Here is a 22324-nt window from a genome sequence, read left to right on the forward strand (position 1 = left end):
ATATATATATATATATATATTTAAACCTTGTGAACCAGATAATTATTTATAAATATCAGTCATTACTCGCTATTTTTGAGGTTCACAAACCCTTTTCTGAAACCATTTATTTCGTCATATTTTCTATACTTCTCATTCCTGTCCCAGTTTGGTCGTCTGTCTGACTTGTGCAGCCCGATCCATAAGAAGTACCAGCTGGCTATCATCAAGGTGTTTGGCCGCTTCATGAACGCCATTGTCGTGTCCTCAGAGAAAGTGGCCCGTGACTGTATCAGTTTCATCAAGGAGGAGGGAGCCGAACGCGAGACCTTCCTGCCCATCGACTACTTGGATGTGAGTACTTTTTGGATGGTTGAAGATCAGAGTAGCACACAAACATATGTGATAACTATCTCCACCGTGTGTTCCCAGGTGAGTCCTCTGAATGAGCGGCTGAGGGAGATCTCCGGTGCCAAGATGGTGGTCGATGTTGTGCAGGTTAACAATAACACAGGTGCCGGCCAGCTTAGGAAAGTGGTGCAGTTTGTCTGCGGCAACGCTCTGGTGTGTGAGACCATCAAGGAAGCCAGGAGTGTGGCCTTCGACGGACCAGTGCGCATTAAGGTAAGGGTTGAGGACATACAGTTGTTTAATTTTATATAACAATCCACACATGCTCTTCTAATATTACCACCTGCAGCCCTGAACCTGCTCACTTGCTTACTGCCTGAAATGTGTGGCTGCCAGCAGACGTGTGATCAGATGTGTTCCCTGTAGACAGTGGCTCTGGACGGGACGCTGTTTACGAAGGCAGGCGTGATCTCTGGAGGCTCCAGCTACCTGCGGATCAAAGCTCAATGCTGGGATGAGAAGGACATGATGCGGCTGAAGACACGCAAGGACAAGCTGACAGCAGAGATGCGCGTGAGTCAAACACACAGAATATCAGGACGGGGGAGGAGGAGGGAGAGCTGTGACGTGCTGCAAATTATCCCAAGGCTGGAATCGAACCCGGGACTTTTGTGGTTATACGACATGCGCTGTGACCACAAATGCCACATATTTTTGAAAATCGTACCATGTAAACTTCACTGTGTGTTTTGGCCCTCTGACAGGATTTGATGAAGCTGAAGCGGAAGGACTCGGACCTGAAACAGACAGTTGCTCAGGTTCAGGGCACTCAGACCCGCCTCAAATACTCCAAAGCAGAACTGGAAAACATTCAGAAGAAAAACATCCCAAAATGCAAAGCGGTAAGGGCCACAGAGCTGTGACTTAATCAAATGTTAGCATGATTGAGACAGTGTTCTTTGTAGTGGTGTAACGGACGGGTTTAACGTTAACCATCACAGTGTGAAATAAAGTTTTACTGATGATCGTTATCCGCCAATATTCAGGAAAATATGTGATCAGGACATCGGTATAAATGCATTTCTAGTCGCAACAACATAAATAGATATTAGGGGTGAATTATTTGGTCCCTTTTTTCTTTTGTGCTCATCAGTGACTCTGATCCGTGATACGATCCGAACCGCGAGTTTTATGATCCATCGCACCACCAGTTCTTTATCATGGCTTGACTGCATGTGTACACGTAATCAGAGCCCCTGGTGTTTCTTCATCACTCTTCCAATCCCAAATCATGTGAGATGTTCAAGGATTTATTGTGTGGTGGCGACACAGGAAGCGGAGGTGAGTTGACAGTAAATCTGCTGATTTCTTTCAGGAGATTTCTCGTATGGAGAGCGAAGTAGCAAACCTGGACTCTCAGATTCAGATGCAGCAGGAAAGCGTGGAGGTAAAGGAAGCAGAGATGAAGAAGATCAGAGACCAGATCGAACAGGTACTGCATCATTCTCAGTCACATATTGCATATCATAAGGTGGCGTTTTGTTTTGTTTTGGGTCTTGACCAAGGGATAACAACAGAATGCTATAATACCAAATAGGGTTTTCACTGACATCTCATACTGTAATTTGACGATGTTTGTTTATTCTGTACACACGGCATCCATTGCTCATCCGTTCGTCCAGAGAGAGGAATCCCTCCTCTGGTGTTTTGCTCTGTTTCTTCCATTCCTTTTCCCTGTTGAAAGTTTTTGGGGGTTTAAGAACAGAGGGTGTCTTATGCTGTTCAGATTGCAAGGCCCCTTTTGTGATTCGTGATATTGGGCATTCAGATGGAGGACATGGTGTTTTCTGACTTCTGTGCTGAGATCGGTGTGGACAACATCAGAGATTACGAACAGGAGAACCTGAAACAGCAGACAGAGCTCGACAGGAAGCGGTAGGACAAACCACACAGATATAGTACTATATACTGTATATATTATACTGTATGTGCTGAGCTTTAAGAGCCAAATCCCCGATGAACATGATAAACCTGGAATAAAAAATAATTGTTTTCCATTATTATGATTTTGTGTAAGACAATCCGTGATTTTTGATCACCAAGAAATGGCTTTTTTTATACAATCACACGGTAGAGGCTTTGATGCGTTCAGGTCAGCCTTAATATTCTACTTACTACTAATACTGTAATGTAACTTCAGGTTCAAAATACACTGGTTGTGTTTACTTACATGATTTGTGCTTGTATTACATTGATTGGTTTTTATAATTAGAGTTTTACAACATGAACACTTGGACATGTCTCTCCTCTCAGGCTGGAGTTTGAGAGTCAGTGCACCCGCTTGAATGCTCGGCTGGAGTACGAACAAGACCAACTGGAGCAGCAGAAAAAAAAGCTCCAGAAAATGGAGGAAACCATCCACAAGGACGAGAGAACCATGGCCGAGCAGAGGGAGGTAGAGACTCAGGCATTCATTCTGGTTTCTCATCGTGAAACTGTTAAAGGGGTGAAATGTGTCCAGAATGACAGGTTGAATTAATCCTCCTGGATTATCCATTTCCTCTAAATGAGATTTAAGAAGTCTTGAGTTTAGGGATGTTTCAGTGGCTGGTGTGAAATAAAACAGCTCAGCAGACTTTTCCAGCCTGATGTTTCCACCCCTGACCCTCTCAAGGAGGAGAAGAAGCTGCTGGCGGCGGTGCAGGACGGTCAGAACAAACAGCTGGAGCTGAACAACCAGCTGCTGTCTCAGAGGAGCCAGGTGGCCGCTGCCAAAGCTGAGCTGGACCAGAAAACCCAGAGCCTCAAAGAGATCAACAAGTAACACTAATGCATACATTCTGTGCTGTAGGGCGGCCACTAACGTCTCCTTTTCTATCCGTTAATCTATATATTCTGACAAACTGTATATCATTGCATAATGCAGAACTCAACTGTAGGTTTAAATTATAAAAATAAATAAAAACAGGCTTATTTTTTTAAGTCAGTAGTTCAGTTCTAAAAGAAATCAAATGTTCTATTTAAGCCTTTAACAAAGTAGAAAAGTACGTTCTGCATGAAGAAAGTGAAACATGTTTAGACTGTAAGATGGTCTCCAGCTAAAAGTCATGTTACATCACAAAAACGTCTGTTGGACTCGTCTGTTGTAAAGCGGCCAGATAATATTCCAATCCACTTTGACTTTTGAGTTTCTTCTTCCCAACCTTTGTCACAGTGAGCTGGTGAAGCTTCAGCGGGAGGTGATGTGTGCAGAGACGGCCTTGGAGCAGAAACGCTTGGCCAGACACAACATGCTGCTGTTCTGCAAGATCCAGAGTCTGCCCATCACGCTGCTGTCGGGGAGCCTGGACGAAATCAGTGAGGTGCAGGTAAGACGGAGAGAATGAACCCTTCTTTGTCTCTTTTCAATAACCGTTACGACACACGCACAGTTATGGAAAAGTACTGGATGTTCATTTTTAAAAAAGGGGAATGTAATAATAGAAGCTGTAGAATCCTCCTCACATTAAAGTAATACATCTATGAAACCCTGCTGGCTTTTGAGAAACTAAAAAAGTAATAAAATGACGTCTTACCTGATGTCTGACTTCCTCTCTACAGCTGGACACAGAATCTGAAAGCACTTCAACCACCTTGAACATCTATGAGAGAGAGGCACAACTAGTCATCGACTACTCCGGCCTGGACGCAGAACTCAGGGTCGAGACATCGAGCCTCTTCTTTGTCCCAATCTTCTCTCAGTGCTGTTTATTCCTACGACCAGAAACGCACCTATAACATGCGTTGAATTTGTGTGCGTACAGAGTCTGCAGACAGAGGAGGAGGTGGACGCCTTCATGGAGAGGCTGAAAGAGTCGGTCTCCTCCGTAGAGGGAGTGCTGCATCGCACCACGACCCCGAACCTGAAAGCTCTGGCCAAGATGAGGGAGGTTAGGGACAAGTTACAGGAAGTGACGGATGGTATGTTGTTCAATGCATATTCAAATGTAAAGTCTTGATATTAGTGAATGTTTATATGTTAAACATCTCATCCACAAGATTTGTATTCATGTTCTGTTATTAATAACTGTGTAAGACTAGGCGGTTGTCGTACGATAACTGAAGTACCTGGACTGCCGAGTCGACTTTGTTTTCCCCGTCCCCTCGCTCAGCGTTTCAGGCCAGCACCAAAGCGGCCAGAAAATGCAGTCAGGAGTTCGAGCGAGTCAAAGCCCAACGCATGAACCGCTTCAGCCGGTGCTTCGAACACGTGTGTGTCGTAATTGATCAGATCTACAAGCGAATATGCAGGAACAGCAGCGCCCAGGTGACGCACCAAAACCTCAACCACAGAAACACGCTCTCAAGTTTCTCTGTTTTTATTGTGTTCATCTGCATCCCTCCCTCACATTCATGTTTGTAAAAAAAACACTCTTAACTTGAGCTTTACTTGAATATACTCCGTCATCACCAACCAGTAGGGTTTGTGTGCACTTTAGATGTAATGTACTCGACAATATAGTGTCAAAAGTGGGGGTATATACACATCTACACTTAAGAGTTCCTCACCTGACACTTTTCAAGTGTAAACTACACATAATTCTCATCAACACTGGGCTTTGCAGAAGGTGTTAAATGACAAGTTCCTGCCATTTGTGCTGCAGGCCATCCTGAGTGCAGAGAATCCAGACGAGCCGTATCTCGGAGGCATCAACTACAACTGCATAGCGCCGGGGAAACGCTTCATGTCCATGGACAATCTGTCTGGTGGAGAGAAGGCCATCGCTGCCCTCGCCCTGGTGTTTGCCATCCACAGGTAACACTCCAACACATCACACAGACCAGATAACAATATATAAAACAAGAGATTATGTCTTTCCTTTTCCGATCCAAGGGTCCAAGAACAGAGGATGTTGTGTGATGTACAGATTGTAAAGCCCTCTGAGGCATATTTATGATTTGTTGTGTTGGGCGACAAGAATACATTGAATTTAAATTAAATTATAATAGAGGAAACTGGAAAATTGTGGTTAGTGTAAAAGCATTAACTCAAGATACAAAGATTGCACAAAATAACAAGTTGAATAAACAGATTAATAAATCTGTAATGACAGATTGATTTACCAACATCCTATTTCCCCAAAATCATTGAACATAATCTGTGTGAGTTGGACAGCTGCTTAATTACTCCCCACAGCTATAAAAACAAAGCAAAATAAAGGAATAAACACAGCTGTTGACACACCACGAAACATCTTTCAGAAACTTTTTGGGGGAAAGCCAGTCGACTTTGGGTACTTAACTTGTAATGACTCAGAGTTTTTAAACTGATGAATGGACTATTAAAGTGAAGGCTCTGTCATTTGGAGAGCCTGTTGATCCTGTCCTCTTTCACACCATTAACTCTACTAGAGAGACTCTTGACATCTCCCTGCTGCTACTTCTGTTCTTTTGTACTAAAAACCTTCTTAAATTCAAGACTTTACCACCTCTTTTGAAGCACTTGTTCCATCTTATCTAATACTCGGTATATCAGTTTTTAATGGCTGCTGATCAAACATTTGAACCACGTCGCTGGTTCACTGACTGTTTGACTCTGTTTGTGTTTTGTCCTTCAGCTTCCGTCCTGCTCCCTTCTTCATCTTGGACGAGGTGGATGCAGCGCTGGACAACACCAACGTAGGCAAGGTACGATCCCAGCTGCGTCCAGGGTTCACAGTTAATATCCACAGTAGTGCTGAAACAATGAATCAAACAAGCTATTTACTATTTAAGTGATCTATCATTTGAAAAGGCTTTGATTCCCTGCTCTCCAATGTGAGGATTTGCTTTGTCTATTTGACTGAATATCTTTGAATGTGGACCGTTTGACGGATAATACAGAACATTTTAAGGTTGAGTTGAGAAAAATACAGCTCTCCCCTCTCTGTCCTAAGCTCCTCCCACCAGACGAGCTCGAGCATATGTAAGGGCTTCATACAGTAACTTGTACGAATACTAGTCAGAATGAACCAGAATGAACTTACCTGCAGACAGAAGACTTGAAAATTAGTTGAAAATAGTTTTTCTATCAACTTTAGCTTGTGCTGCACACAGCATTAAGAACATATAAAACAACCAGAGTAATGCATACATCACGTGTTACATCGTGTAATCATGACGTTTGACTGTGTTCAACTGTGCTCTTTTACCTTATTTTTATGAATTATATCCGTGCACACCTTGTGTGTTTGTGTCCAGGTGACCAGTTTCATCAGAGAGGAGTCCAGAGAGAACATGCAGATCATTGTTATCTCCCTGAAGGAGGAATTTTTCTCCAGGGCCGACGCTTTGCTGGGAGTCTACTCAGATGTAACAAACCTTTCATAAGAAGAAGAAGAAGAAGAACTCATTAATTTCTGCATGGTGTGACAATACAGTGACTACGGTATTCTCTTCTTCACAGTTTGAAGAATGCATGTTCAGCCGCATTCTGACCCTGGACCTGCGACCCTACTCTCTGGTTGAAGAGGACAACGGGAGTCAGGCGGACCCGGAGAAGACCGGACTCGTGTAGCCTGGACTCGCCTGCATGAAGCCCCTTGTATGTATGGCTCTTTCACTTTCCTTCTTCGACCATACCAACGCTTCTGTGTTCTCAGTCAAAGTAGTTATCTTATTATTAGATGGATAGTTATGTTCAATTTCAGGCTGTGTTACTAAATGGATTTTTGTACGTTTATGAGCCTGTTTTGTGTTTATATCTGTTGTCAATAATGAGACACAAAGACTTAAATGCAGCAGTTTTACTCCTACAGGTTACCACATTCAAATGGTTTGATTCCCAATACAACAGCGTTAAAAGAACTCTGTTCATGTTCCTAAAATGTTGTTTGTGTCTAAGTTTATTAAACAGTGATACATGTTGGTGTATTACTTGTTTTTCTACTTGTTAATGTTACTTGAAGTGTTTTGTGTTCCAGTTGTGCTTTTAAGCACGACTTTTGTCCTGTTCATTAAATCCACAGAGTTAAAGATGTCTTTGTTTTATTATGTGGAGGTCTGAACACTGGCGCACAATTACACTAAAACGTGTTGATTAAATATTACGGTCTTTTACTTCAGTAAAAAATGTACATAAACTGTATATTTTCATACATATGCACACACATACATTTCGTATACATTTTATTTTCTCCATTGTGTAAATATTGTAAACTATAACACGCCACTAACAATACCCTCAACAAGTATTTATCTCGCTTTGCACACCGAAGCTCTTAGATACATTGTGGTATTTATACTTTTAATTACTGAAGTAAAAGATGCGAATACTTCCTCCACCTCTGACAATAATTTGGAACATTATAGGTTGTCTTGTTTATTTTGGGCCTCACCAGCAGCAGTAGGGGGCGGTAACATTTTACGGACACGCGCAGCAGGAAGACCACGTGATCAATATTTACGGAAGTAGTGCCTCGTATTCAACTGTCATTTGTGTCGCGTCGTGTCACGTAAACATTGGTAAACAGATACATCGGTATCACTCACCGACAAGAGAGAAGCCCGCTTCTCTCTCACTTAGCTTCACATGAAGGACTGCTAACATGTTAGCTAGTACATGTTAGCATGAGCAGCTGACGTTAGCTAACATAGCTAGCTAGCTTGAAACCTCAGAGCTAACAACAACAACCCTGTCATTCAGTTGCCCCTCCTGTGGGATATGGTCGTCTCGTGAGTCCGGAGGTCCTGTGAAGTCTTTACAGATACGTTTAATTAAATAAACGTTATCGCGTTTCTGGAAACGCTGACTACTGAACACAGCATTAAACTAACCGCTAGCTTGCTAGCCAAACGCTAGCATCATGGGAGCCGAACAGAGTGGAGACGCGGAGCACAAGCACTCCGATTACAGCTCCTCGGGTAAGATAACTTCTGTGACATCAAAGAGAACATATGATTTAGTCATTTGCATATGTTTTTACAGAAGTGAACTAAGGTAGAGCAGTTTAATAGCTTGATGGAAAGTAATATAAGTTAATTAATGTGACTAAATTCACCTAATAATCCCATTTTATGGTTTATACTTTTATTCCACATCTCGTAGTGATTATTAGTATTTCTTCCTGCACTTTTTACTTGACAACTACCCATAACAGTTGGGTTAGGGCCACACATCCTTTATGAGTACTTTAACTTTTGATACCTTTGGATGATTTGCTGATGTTACTATAAGTCAAATAATGGATATAGTTATTTTAATGGTGTATTTTTACATTGTGATATTACTTATGTTACACCAGGAAAGGATATGAGTACGTCTTTGTCCACTGTCCAAAATGACAAAGCAAATATTTCTTTGAAATCTACTTGTATGGATCAATGTAGTACCTTTCTACTAAAAACATTCTCATATTTACTAACTAGTGATCTGACTGCAACACGATGGGGTGATGTGAAGTAACTACTGCCTGTCGCTGTTAACAGGATTTTTTGTCATTGCAGTGGTTCCCTCCCCAGCAAAGCAAAAAGCCAAGATGGATGATATCGTCGTGGTGGCTCAGGGGACCCAGTCAATGCGAAATATCCACAACGACCCAGATGTCATCAAACTCCAGGAGATACCCACCTTTCAGCCACTTTTAAAAGGTACGGATCCCATTTTCTCTGACAGATATTCTATGACTTTTGGGAATTTATGAAGAAATGCATATTTATAAAGCATGAAACCTAATTTGGTGCATGAGACACTATAAGTAATGGTAAATGGCAAATGGACTCGTTCTTGTATTGCGCCCTTCTAGTCTCCACTCAAAGTGCTTTAACACTCATTCACCCATTCACACACTGATGGCTGGAGGCTACCATGCAAGGTGCCACCTGCCCATCAGGACTAACTAACCCACTCACGCAACATTAACACACCGTAGGCACAGCTTACAGGAGCAATTTGGGGTAAAACGACTTGCGGAGCGGGAACCGCCGATCTTGTGATTGAAGGACGACCCGCTCTGTCTCTGAGCCACAGTCGTGCCACTGAGTACCATCAGACAAGCTTTAGTGCACAAATATAAATTAACTAAAATCACTTTTACCGGTGCTAAATTCTAAAACAAGTTGCACTGATGGCGTCTAATAAATTCAGTATAATTTCACAATGTTTTGAATAGTGTTGATGTCTGTCAAACATTATCTTTATAATGAAATGTTGCTCTGTGAAATTACTTATATTTGGAGCTGTCAGTAGATTGTGCAGATCTTTTTTTCTGACTTCTACCATTTGAGGGTTTCATGTTATTTTCAACAAGTTCCCACCAGCTCATTCTGAACGTTAATAGCTGCTGCAGCCCATTAGCACTGTGTTAGAAGGTGTATAATGAGCCTGTGTGGGCACACTGCGGGTACATTCTGTAGCTAAATTACAATAATTGAGTGTCACGCTGTTTGTCTAGCGTTCCAACGTGTCTGTGTAAGTCCTTTTGCTTTTTTTGCTCTCCACAGGAGTGCTGAGTGGCCAGACGTCGCCCAGCAGTGTGTGTCTGGAAAGGCTGGAGGCTGCTCAAGTTCTGCAGCTCTGCATCCGCTATCAGGACCACCTGCACCAGTGTGCCGAGGCCGTGGCCTTTGACCAGAACGCCCTGGTCAAGAGGATCAAAGAGGTGAGGCTGCAAACTATTTTATTGATTTTCAAAGGGTTTTATACAACAAGAGTGAAAGATTTAAATGTTCTTTTGACTTCAATTCTCCTACTCATCCCCCGCATACAAAGAATGTATATGTATGTATGTACAGTTGTGTGAAAAAGTGTTTGCCCCCTTCCTGATTTCTTATTTTTTTTGCATGTTTGTCACACTTAAATGTTTCAGATCATCAAACTAATTTAAATATTAGACAAAGATAACACAAGTAAACACAAAATGCAGTTTTTAAATGAAGGTTTTTATTATTAAGGGGGGAAAAAAATCCAAACCTACATGGCCCTGTGTGAAAAAGTGATTGCCCCCTAAACCTAATAACTGGTTGGGCCACCCTTAGCAGCAACAACTGCAATCAAGCGTTTGCGATAACTGGCAATGAGTCTTTTACAGCGCTGTAGAGGAATTTTGGTCCACTCATCTTTGCAGAATTGTTGTAATTCAGCCACATTGGAGGGTTTTCGAGCATGAACCGCCTTTTTAAGGTCATGCCACAGCATCTCAATCGGATTCAGGTCGGGAGTTTGACTAGGCCACTCCAAAGTCTTCATTTTGTTTTTCTTAAGCCATTCAGAGGTGGACTTGCTGGTGTGTTTTGGATCATTGTCCTGCAGCAGAACCCAAGTGCGCTTCAGCTTGAGGTCACAAACAGATGGCCGAACATTCTCCTGCAGGATTTTTTGGTAGACAGCAGAATTCATTGTTCCATTTACCACAGCAAGTCTTCCAGGTCCTGAAGCAGCAAAACAGCCCCAGACCATCACACTACCACCACCATCTTTTACTGTTGGTATGATATTCCTTTTCTGAAATGCCGTGTTACCTTTACGCCAGATGTAATGGGACATACACCTTCCAAAAAATTCAACTTTTGTCTCGTCAGTCCACAGAGTATTTTCCCAAAAGTCTTGGGGATCATCAAGATGTTTTCTGGCAAAACTGAGACGAGCCTTTATGTTCCTTTTGCTCAGCAGTGGTTTTCGTCTTGGAACTCTGCCATGCAGGCCATTTTTGCCCAGTCTCTTTCTTATGGTGGAGTCATGAACACTGACCTTAATTGAGGCAAGTGAGGCCTGCAGTTCTTTGGATGTTGTTCTGGGGTCTTTTGTGACCTCTTGGATGAGTCGTCGCTGCGCTCTTGGGGTAATTTTGGTCGGCCAGCCACTCCTGGGAAGGTTCACCACTGTTCCATGTTTTCGCCATTTGTGGATAATGGCTCTCACTGTGGTTCGCTGGAGTCCCAAAGCTTTAGAAATGGCTTTGTAACCTTTTCCAGACTGATAGATCTCAATTACTTTGTTTCTCATTTGTTCCTGAATTTCTTTGGATCGCAGCATGATGTCTAGCTTTTGAGGATCTTTTGGTCTACCTCACTTTGTCAGGCAGGTCCTATTTAAGTGATTTCTTGATTGAGAACAGGTGTGGCAGTAACCAGGCCTGGGTGTGGCTAGAGAAATTGAACTCAGCTTTCCAAAGATGTGATAAACCACAGTTAATTTATGTTTTAACAGGGGGGGGGGCAATCACTTTTTCACACAGGGCCATGTAGGTTTGGATTTTTTTTTTTCCCCTTAATAATAAAAACCTTAATTTAAAAACTGCATTTTGTGTTTACTTGTGTTATCTTTGTCTAATATTTAAATTTGTTTGATGATCTGAAACATTTAAGTGTGACAAACATGCAAAAAAATAAGAAATCAGGAAGGGGGCAAACACTTTTTCACACAACTGTGTGTATGTATGTATGTGTGTGTGTGTGTGTGTGTGTGTGTGTATATATATCTATATATGTATGTATATGTATGTATATATATGTGTGTATATATATATATATATATATATATATAACAAGCAAATGTGAAATATGAATTTCAGGGAAATGTTATTTTGAAACTACACATTTATCAGACGCCTAGTATCGTTAGGATTTCACCTCTTAACACGTCTTATTCTTTAAATTTAAGTTACACTACTGAGAGATGCTTGCACTGTGTGTTTTCGTATTACATTAATCATATTCATGCATTCGGTGTTGCTGATGTAGAAGTTGTTTTTAAGATGATTCGTCAAGTCTCTCTCTCACCTGACTGTTTCCTTCCAGATGGACTTGTCGGTGGAAACCTTGTTCAGCATAATGCAGGAGCGCCAGAAGCGCTACGCCAAGTACGCCGAGCAGATCCAGAAGGTCAACGAGATGTCCATGATTCTGAGACGCATCCAGATGGGCATCGACCAGACGGTGCCGCTGATGGAGCGCCTCAACAACATGCTGCCCGAGAGCGAGCGCCTGGAACCCTTCAGCATGAGGCCCGACGGGGACTCTGCCAACAAGTAGCCTCCTTAAAGCCGACACAGCTGCATCCGGTCCTCCGGCCAGGAGGAAGTGCAGGTGTGTCCAGCTGTAGGGAATACCTTGTGACGTTCTTTGGTTGCATACTAGAGGTACAGCTACGGTGTCAATGTGTCCGGCTGCTCTCGTCATTTCTTTTGCTTAGTTTTGCTGAAAACACACACGCACGCACGCACGCACGCACGCACACAACCCTCTGCTACTGGCCGCTGAGCAGTTGCCAACTTATGAAGTGCTGCAAATCAAATGTGCCCCTCACTGCAGAGGGCGTGGAGATTATTACCTCTCCTCCTCCCTGCAGGGACTCAAACTGGCGATCTTCCAGGCACACACACTTTCCTCACACACTTTTGATTGAGTCAGAATGAACTCCATATGCTCGAAAACGTGTTCTGCAGAAGCCTTCCAGGTTTTTGAGACTCAAATGGGTGTGTGAGCGGTGTAAAAGCAATTTTTTTTCCTGCTGCTTTGGGGAGAGATTATGTGGAACATCAGAGCCGCTCCCCTGTGTAAGTGCAGTGGATAGATTTTGGATCTTCACATTACAAATATTAGTGTTTTTGTGATCCTGATGCTCATCTCGCTCCCTCGCCGTATGTTTGGAGATCCCTTCCATGAACTGCCTGCATGCAGATCGACTTCTTTTACTTTTTCTGAACAATATCGTTGCATCATTTTTGGAATATTATGACGAAGAGACTTTCGGGGAGAACCGAGACGGATTATTGCCGTTGGATTACACGAGGAGCCTGGATGTACAGAAGGACAGTTTCAATATTCTTATGAACTTATGTTTTGTGCTGAGAGAACTTGACTGTTAATTTATTGGGATACTTTTGCTATTTGCATGTAAAACGAAGATGGATACCGATGTGGAGAGAAACCGTTCTACAGCAACAAGTTCCGCAGCGTAAACTGTGTGTTCGTTAGCTTTGTCATCACACATGCCAAAGATTCACAATAATAAATGGTCCAGTCGGTCTTCATCTGCTGAACATTTGTTTCTGTATCGTGAGTTAAAGGGTCAGTTCATCCAAATAGAGCCCGAGAGGTTTCCGTCTGTCCATGCAGATAGTTTTGGTTTTATTCATCCATGATTCTGACTGAAATCTTATCACACCAGAAATAATTACATGAATCAACCGAAACATCTTTGGAGAAATAAATCACCGTGACAAAACACACTATCCAGACAAATAACATGTAACGTTATTCTACCGAGTTCTGACTTTAAGAAACAAAACATCCGTGTTTGTACACGTACACTTGTGCATAAGAGGAGTCATCAACATTTGTAATGTAGACTTTTTCTTTGGTAGAAGAGTAACTCGGACATTGTTTCTTAAAGATGTGCTGGGAGCACCACAAACTTAATTTAATTCTCCGTTGTTGTATTTGGCGACAGCAGAAATCTGTAAACCAGATAAACTTAAACTATTTGCGTGATTAAACCCCTCTGACTACATGAGAACAGGCCTTTGCTTTACTAATTTGGGTGAACACGCACTTAAACTACCCAATCATTGGTCAGTTAGCAGTGTGTCAATACAAAATAAAAAAGGAGACATTTGATTTATGAATGCAGAAGTGTTTTGAGTATGTTTGTGTAAAACCACCAGGTGGTGTCAGAGACAACCCGACACTCTGTGGCTTCTTGAAACATATTTTAAGTTTTACGTTTGCCATGCCATTTTGGGAATGACTCCTTTATCAAACTGAGTTTCTCTGTGAATACCGGTCTGCGTTTCTTGTGATTTGTGACAGGCAACCACGTGTACGTCTCCTCTGAAGGATCACAGGATGTATGAATCAAACAAACCCTAAACACCAAATCACTGTGAGGCATGAAGGGGTTCTGACTGCTAATGACTGGCGGCTCCTCTCTGGAGTCAGCGGAGGACTGATTAGAATTGTTGTGAACGCTGAACTCGGTCACACCTACAGAAGGATCCTCCTCCTCCTCCGGCTCGCTCTGAGGAACAGAATGAGCTCAGTTCGTTGTTGTAAGGGACGTAACACAGAAACAAGTTTTCTTCTGAATCTGAAGCAGAAACTCCTTTGATATGTTATCGTCTTTCATGTGTAAATTAAAACAGGGAGAAAAAGCGTCTTAAGCGGCCTTAGGGGTATTGTTTGAACATCGGAACAGAAATGGAAATCATGGTTGCGTTGTGCGGCGAGGAGGTGTAGAGAAGTTCCTCTTTGTAATGAAGAAACGCTCCCGATGCTCCGAGCTGGATATTAACGCCAGCAGATGATACAATGCGATCTGCCGCCAGGAAATTCATTCTCTGAAATGAAAGAGAAATCCAATTTCCCCCTGTATACTTCTCATTTGAATATATATCAAAAGCTGGTTTGCTTTCCTTCCTGTTTTTTGCCCACTCAAAATTGGAAACATGAAAGTAACCCTGAGCCGCTTATCCTCGTCATCTTTTAGGGTGAAACTCAAACCTACGCTGGTTGTTTTGCTGCGATAAGAGTCACATTCTGAGTTTCCAGACAACACATCACTGAGATGTGAAAAGCAATGTAATTACTTCTTAGTCGCATGATTCAGAGGTTTGAATTGTACTTCTCACCCCGTCTGAGGTCGTTTATTTATGAGAGACAATAAGGGACATCAAACATGTCGTAGCTCCAGCTTCTCTTTTGTGGTGATTTATTTTATCTTATGTGATTTTAATTTTAATCAACAGCAATATAATAATCGATTTATCAATTCTTTAATATTGAAGCTAAAACAGTCCATCTTCTCCAAAGTGAGGATTGGCCCTTTTTTATACGATAGTAAACTGAATAGAGTTTTTTTTTAAAGAAATAGTTTGACATTTTGGGGGAATTTGTTTTCCTTCTGAGACTTCAGCGAGACGGCTGTTGCCTCTTTCATGTTTGTACGCTAAATGCAGAGCTACAGCCGGTTTAGCTTAGCTTAGCATAGAGAATATAATAGAACCAAACCAAACCGACAGACGGGCGGGACTCAGAGAATAAGTCTCAATTATAAATCTGTCTGCTACTTCAGCACCACGGACAGCGCCATGGATTCATCAAGACAGTTGGGCTGGTGATGTTTCAGAGCTGTGGGCGGGGCTGTAGAGTCTAGCTCTGTCATTTACAAACCTCAGTCACATTAAGGATCAATGAGACTCCTCCCCTCTCAAATGGCCTGCTGGTTATATCGAGTTTGTTTAATCTGTAAAAGAATACTAGAGGTGTGTGTGTGCAGGAAGCAGCAGAGACTCCAAGAAGTTCCTCAAACAGAAGCCATCAGACTGGTTCAGGTCCCGGATTGATGTCTTCTAAGTGGGTTGACTTTGAAGCCCAAATAAATAGTCTGCTTCTTTAAAAAAAAAGTACTTTTAAATGTGTTTTAAATTCACTTAACTAACAAAGAATGTTTAAATCATACAGAACATAACTGTTTTCCAGCACAGAAATAGATTAAATGTCGTATATATAGATATTTTAAAATGCCATCCCTCTTCCTTCTAAGCGTCTGTCCCAGGACGGCTGTGAATACAGTAGCAGTGAGCGTCCCTTAGATGATTGCCTGTATCGACTTTCATCCTGTAAAATTACCCAGCACTGCTTTTTTAATTGACACCCAGTCACCTCCAGTGATGAATACCTGGTGGACCCCCCCCCCCCCCCAACACCACCACACACTTGAGCCGCAGCCAAACATCATCCCTCTCACTGGAGACATGAATTCTACCTCACAGCAGATCTATCAGGGGACGTCTAACAACGCACTTTGTTGCTTCAGTGCACCGTCGTGCCTACAAGGACACGGGGCTAGTAGTGTTCATTGGGGGGGGCGGGCATCAGTATATCAGCTGCCTGCTGGAACATCTGTAACAAACAAATTCAGCCGGATGCTGTCACGTGTGTACAGTGTGATGAGGGATACTTAAGATGTAGGATTTCACCAGGAGGACCAGCTGTCTGTAACCTTGGCTGAAATGTCTCTTATTGTTGAGTTTGGTTTTTCTTTAAAGAATCCAGTCAGGCAGCAAACATCTTAATAAAGGGCAGACAGGTCTGTTAGCTAGTCTCAGTATTAAATGCTTTTAAAGGGACAAGTATACTTTAAAGTATACAGCTTGTCACGGTTGGATCAGCTTCAGAAAGCTTCTCCCTTCACACCTTTCCGTTATCAGATTTGGGATGCTGTGTCTGACCATTTTCTGTAACTTTCCTAAACTGACACTTCACACTGAATGCCCAGATGTGTGGAGATGAGTGTTTGAACTTCTCATTTTAGCCGTCTTTTTTTCATCCTCCTTCAATCTCATCTATTTCATGTGAACAACCGTGTGCAACACTATGAATGTCCTCCAGGAGAGACCGAGATGCCGTTATCTCCATATTTGGATTCCCTCTGTCTGTCTGTGACGGACATTTTTCCACCCCGCCTTCGAGTGTGGCCTTCGGATCAGATATAAACATTTGATTTCCAACATGTTTGAACAACACGCTGTTTGCTTGTATCTAAAGCTATACTCTCCGTACCTCCAATGTGTCCTCGTGACCACAGTCTGCATGTGTGGAACGCATCCTCTACGTGTCCGTGGTGTCCGCAGCGCACCGTGAACACGTCCTTTTGGGATTGTAACGGACGCTTAAATCCTCAGGAGAGACGGATAGGAACAAGTCAGCATGCCGTGACCTAAACGCTGGTTAAAAGAACACACAATTGTTGTTTATTTGCCAAATAAAGAAGGTTGTAAGAGGATCTTTGAACTTCTCTGTACTCGGTAACAGGAAAAGACAGGGAAGCTGCTCTTGAGACATAAATATACTCAGTTACTCAATGTAAACAATCATTGAAGCGCATCTAAACTGTAAGAGACCAGCCTCACCTTTCAGATGGACTAGTTGAGCTGTTTACCACTCAGGTGTACTGAGGTACGGGTGAGTGGTGCTCTCTCCTCATCAATTAGAGCCGAGCTGTGTGGGCAGCAGAGAGTACATCTGAAATACCGGATGTCACAACAAAGAAGCTTTTTGCCAGAACACAAAAAAACAAACAGGAGGTAGTCGTGTTGTTCCAGGGAAGAGTTGTTTGCTGGTATTTTTACTGGTTGCAACCCTAAACTTGGCTCTTTTAGCACATTAAACTCTCAGTTAACTGAAGCGCTGCAGGCGGTCTGGAGTGTCAAAAGCTATTGAAAACATGTGCGCCCTTGAGCATGGCACTTTGCCCCCCCAACCACCCAGCACAGTGGCCAGCAGCACATAATCATTGCAGATGCAGCTATTGCAATATGAATAATGTGCAACACATCCTCCCCCACAGTTAACCTCCGGAGCCGTCTGTGTAAATACGAAGATGTTCTGGATAAATAAAGGTTTAATAGCAGTAAATATAAAGAAGAAGAAGAAATAAAGCCGTGCGTGCGTTGCCATACATTGTTGAATGTCTCTTTATGTCTCAGTGGTCACAGAGTCAAACCAAGGGTACTTGAACTTTGGATGCACTTTGCTTTTTGAGTGTCGGATAAAGTCTTCCTCTTGTGAGAAGCAGTCTGTGTGTTTAGAGATGATGGAGACTCGCTAACAGTCTCCAAGAAGCCGCTCTTCAAACCATCGCAGCGGCCGAGCGCTGTGTTATTTCTCCACCATCTGTCCTTCTGTTTCATTGAGCCAGAGGATGAACCCCTTGAGAGGCACCGTCCTGTTTTCAAAGGGGATTCTCAGGCAGTGGAACATTTAAGCACATAAATAATAATAACGCGAGTAATTTAAACAATTCAACAGCACAAAATAATCGCTGACACACACACGTGGTCTTTAAAATAGTTCTTTATTGATTTTCTGACAAGCGAGTCATCGGCTGACTGTAACAATGAGCTCAGGTGTTTTATTATGTTCTTCACAGCAGTCGATGTCATCGCTGAAATAGATCTGATATTTATATCTGACATCAATATTTTAGGATTCTGTAAAACCTGTTTTTTTTCACAGCTAATGGCAACATTTAAAAGATATTTTCTTTCTTCAGTATCTGCGCATGTTAACTACCTTCTGGTTAACGTTCAGGAATCATTGTGATCACAGCTATGAGATGGTTAGGGTTAGTCAGAGACCGTGGGTCCGGTTGATGATGGTGAACATGGCTCTCACTTCAGGACAGTCTGGTGTTGAAGGCTTTCATGGTTGTAGACACTAAAGTAAAGTAAAGAGACCTCTTTCACTGATTAACATGTAAAAACAAAGGTGAGCAGGTTGCAGGCTCCTGGTATTGTGTCATTGCTCTCTGGGACACTTGTTGGAACGGAGATAAAGTTAATTCGGTTTTATTTTACTAACGCGTCAAAAATGTCTACCGTGTAAAAAGGGTTGAGATCCCGTCTCCTCCCTCCCCCCCAAACACACGACGGTTAGATGTTTTTCAGATTCACTTCTTCCGATTCCACTGTTTGAAAGTTGGTTTGAGACATTTACACTACGGTGATGTGTTTAAAAAGACAAAGTTTTTCTCTGAACAACCTTTTTTCTTTTGGGTGAAGACTAAATATTTCATCCATAATTCATAAAGGAGTACGTGGAGGGATCCCGGTGAGACGGGAGCGACGTCCATCACTGCTCTATGTTTCACTCGCTCAGATGAGTCAGACAAGCCGCTGGGAGTCGCTCTCTCGCTCTCGCTCTCTCTGCAACAGCTCCTTGATGTAGCACAATGGTGATGCCTCCCAAGACAAAGAGATCTCTCTCTCTCTCTCTCTCTCTCTCTCTCTCTCTCTCTCTCTCTCTGCAACAGCTCCTTGATGTAGCACAATGGTGATGCCTCTCAAGACAATAGACACTTTTCATTGTGGCTTCAATCAAGAGGGAACACGTGTTCCGTTTCACTTCAAACAATAACAAGTGGGAGGAATTCATTGTGCGCTGTTATTCATATGCAAATCCAAACTTATCCTCTACAAGAACACCCTCCACTTTGTGTGCGTGCTCGAGTCTATGGGAGGAACATCATGACATCCTATATCAATTATGTGGAGTGGTCTCTTCACATTGATTAGCTGATAAGAGGTTGAGCCAAATGCTTTGTTCCAGAGACACACAGTGGGCTGATGAGTCGGTGGAAAAGGTTTTGGAGGACCCTTGAGGTTTGATGAGAACAGAACTCTGTGAGCGTTGGCCTGAAGTGGAACCTCCTCGTGTTTCCTAAACTACACCACGTTATCTGTAGGTTCTGGTTTTTCTGTTGCAGCTGTTTTACGCCAAACTTCACCGGACAGCGTTGTGACTTCTGCTCCTCGTTTGAACGAGGATCAGAGAGAGTTTGTCCGTCCGGGACGCTTTCAGTGTGTGTTTTTCCACATTGTAGCGTAGTTACAATGGAGGATATGTCTGGTAGACATGGGACGATTTATCATGATTATCCTGTCACAATATTATCCAGATAATCATTAAAGATGTAATTGCACTACATGGAATCTGCACTACATATCTTACATTTAACAAACGCATATTTTTGTAAATAAACATACAAACATGAATCATAAGGTCCCGCTCGCATAAATACAAGACAGTGACAGTCTTACCCTTTAAACTATTATAATAATAAATGATTTCTGTGTTTATTCTGATGACTCAGGTGTTTAATCGGCAATTCATTTGCGTTTCCTTTTACATTTTTCCTGTCGTTTACTGGAAATATGTTTTGAGTCGTGAAGACGTGTAGAAAGTCAGTTTGAACCAAAGCTCAAGAAAAAAGAAAATGAAAATGTAAATGTACGTCTGTGGAACAAATCAAAATCTTCCTTTTCAGACATTTCCAAATGAAAACCTTGAGTGAAGGAACAGTTAACATCACGACGACACCGTTAAATACTCTCCCGATGTATGGTGCAGTAATGATGGTGAACGTTTAGGCTGGTTAGAAAGTCTGTGCTGTATTATTCATTATTATTAGAAGTTCACAGTGATGGCTGCTGGAAAGAAGGGAACCGATTTAAAAATGAGAGACTTGTAGTAAAAGGGATAAAACATACAAAGAAGTGGGAAGAACAATGTATAATCATCAATAATGCATCAAATGAAGCTGTGATGTGCCGGTGAAGGCATATTGAGTGTGAATTCATCAGCAGCCAGTTTCACTTTGTCGTCTTCAAACACACGAGTCAGTCGACGGAGACGAAGCCCAGACGTTTCTGTTTGATTCCGGTCATTGCTCTAAAGTATGACTGGACTGTCGGAGGCTCCACGAGCATTTCTGAATCATCTTTAAAGCTTTCATGCAGCTGTGCAAGGTTACAGACTGATGGATACTTCAAGGGCACTTTTTAAAGTCTGTGGTTCAGACAGAAGTCTGTTATTTTAGGTTTGGTTGTTTTAGAAGAAGCTCACACTGATGGGAATTCATGTGTTCAGAGCTGAGATTAAAATGTATATGTTAACTTTATTTCATTCAAACGCTTAAACATTTCACACTATGGAAGTACTCCGTTACAAGTAACAGTCACAGATTCAAAACTTAAGTGCTCATTGGGCGGTTACATGTTTTACTATTATATATGATGTTTCACCAGGGATGGTGCACATTAATTAACATTCGTTTCCACCTCAATGTGAATGTGCCACCTGTGGTCAATAAAACACAGCTGTCTCATTACTCCAATTACTCAATTACTCAATTACTCTAAACGTCAATTAGAAGGTGATCTGCACGAGAAATACAGAAAAACTATTTGGTTACAGTAATCATCGCTTCATAGTGGTCAGCGTGACCTGGACCGACTTCATCACTATAAAAGGTTGTTTTTGTTCTCCGCTGTACATCTGTGATCTGTGTGGAAGTGTTTTAAATGAAGCCAATAAATCAACCTTCTTCCAACCTGTCCTCGTATGAAGTGGACCTTGAGGTCCCTCGCTGGTATAATGTTGACCACTGCTATTAACATCAGCTAAAGATGTTTTAAAGTCATTACTGAACATTATATTTATGTCTTTTCAGACCGATCTGACCCTGAGAACCGTCACAGAGGGGAGTCCTGGCCCGGAGCCTCCAGGTGGAGAAGAGCCTTTCATCCCGTTCCACCGGGTTAAACATGTGAGTTACAGTTCACTGAATCTTTAGTCCCACTGGGAGCTCCTGCGACCCTTCAAATGATCCGTGATGAAATATTCAGACCTCATCTCCGCAGCGGGAGCTCCGACAGCTGATTGGGTGACGGGAGTTTCCCTTCAGCTCGTGTTATAACTCTGCATTCACCTTTTTACGCTGACACGTCGGACATTAATGGCTACCCTTCCCGCCTTTCAAGCATGTAATTACTGGGCAGGCAGTTAGAAACTGTGCGTTATTACAGTTATTACCTGGGATAAAAATAACAGTGAAACAATTGGGAGCTTGACATCGCGGTCTTATTCTGAGGTTTTTAATCAAAATGGACTTATTCACAATGTTTATGATTATCTTATCTGTTTTTAAAAGCAACTTTCTGGGTTTGAGTATTTAAAAAACACAAATAAAGTAAACAGTCACAGTTATGCGAGCTGGTACGCACATCTTAGATGCTCAACATTTCATATCTGCCTCCTACGCAGAAAAACCTTCCAAGTCCAGGCTTTGGTGATCTGTAATGAAACATGCAAACAGCAGTTTAATCGACCAAATTCTTTGAAATGTTCTTAATTCAATTTAGCCCCCAGGAGCAAAACTACCTTAAAAATACCTTTAGTACCAACACATAGAAATCCTGAACAGCCCTGAAACTGTGGTGTGATTTTCACATTGAGTTAGACTCTCTGCACCAACCTCAGATCATACGTTTGAGAGGGAAAAATATTTCAAAGTCAAAGTCGACGCTTCCCAAAACTTTGGCCCTGTTTTTGTAACCCGTCATCGCCGGAACGCATTGTTCTCGGTCATCCATTCATCAGTCAAGGACTCACAGGGAGTTTGTTAGGATACCTGCAGCGGCATTGTCTGCAGACATCATTCATCCAGGATCATTCACTGCTCTTCCTCCTCCTCCTC

At 42.3% G+C, this 22324-nt stretch overlaps 2 protein-coding genes across 3 annotated transcripts in view; both read left to right on the forward strand.

The window, feature by feature from the left end:
- The window catches only part of smc1b (structural maintenance of chromosomes 1B), a 12936-nt gene extending 6071 nt beyond the window's left edge, over positions 1–6865 (forward strand). The window contains exons 10-25 of the mRNA XM_031867269.1: positions 148–333; positions 412–603; positions 757–957; positions 1095–1232; positions 1706–1822; positions 2159–2265; positions 2644–2785; positions 3005–3150; positions 3545–3698; positions 3931–4029; positions 4134–4290; positions 4482–4636; positions 4974–5125; positions 5928–5997; positions 6550–6660; positions 6755–6865. Coding sequence (XP_031723129.1) covers positions 148–333; positions 412–603; positions 757–957; positions 1095–1232; positions 1706–1822; positions 2159–2265; positions 2644–2785; positions 3005–3150; positions 3545–3698; positions 3931–4029; positions 4134–4290; positions 4482–4636; positions 4974–5125; positions 5928–5997; positions 6550–6660; positions 6755–6865 — 2238 coding nt within the window. The remainder of the gene's footprint in view (positions 1–147; positions 334–411; positions 604–756; positions 958–1094; positions 1233–1705; positions 1823–2158; positions 2266–2643; positions 2786–3004; positions 3151–3544; positions 3699–3930; positions 4030–4133; positions 4291–4481; positions 4637–4973; positions 5126–5927; positions 5998–6549; positions 6661–6754) is intronic.
- Positions 6866–7734: 869 nt separating this feature from the next.
- borcs5 (BLOC-1 related complex subunit 5) lies at positions 7735–21383 on the forward strand. 2 transcript variants are annotated; one of them, XR_004213127.1, is made up of 5 exons: positions 7735–8211; positions 8794–8937; positions 9790–9947; positions 12085–12372; positions 21299–21383. XR_004213127.1 is itself a non-coding variant. In XM_031858839.1 (4 exons), exons 1-4 carry the CDS (start codon positions 8154–8156, stop codon positions 12316–12318), a joined length of 594 nt encoding a protein of 197 aa, XP_031714699.1. In that variant the 5' UTR covers positions 7735–8153; the 3' UTR covers positions 12319–18638. The 2 variants fall into 2 exon arrangements, 1 of the variants encoding a protein (XP_031714699.1); XM_031858839.1 differs by lacking the exon at positions 21299–21383 and having other exon boundaries at positions 12085–18638.
- The last annotated feature ends 941 nt before the right edge of the window (positions 21384–22324 follow it).

The sequence above is a fragment of the Anarrhichthys ocellatus genome, unplaced genomic scaffold (assembly GCF_004355925.1).
Source record: "Anarrhichthys ocellatus isolate YVR2014 unplaced genomic scaffold, GSC_Weel_1.0 scaffold2, whole genome shotgun sequence".
Classification (NCBI taxonomy): Eukaryota; Metazoa; Chordata; class Actinopteri; order Perciformes; family Anarhichadidae; genus Anarrhichthys; species Anarrhichthys ocellatus.

What these genes read in the sequence shown, in the direction of transcription:
- borcs5 (XM_031858839.1), top strand. Translation starts at nt 8,154, where the DNA reads ATGGGAGCCGAACAGAGTGGAGACGCGGAGCACAAGCACTCCGATTAC. An exon ending in CTCCGATTACAGCTCCTCGG is followed by an intron (nt 8,212 to 8,793) that starts GTAAGATAACTT and finishes TTGTCATTGCAG; the next exon opens with TGGTTCCCTCCCCAGCAAAG. An exon ending in CTTTCAGCCACTTTTAAAAG is followed by an intron (nt 8,938 to 9,789) that starts GTACGGATCCCA and finishes TGCTCTCCACAG; the next exon opens with GAGTGCTGAGTGGCCAGACG.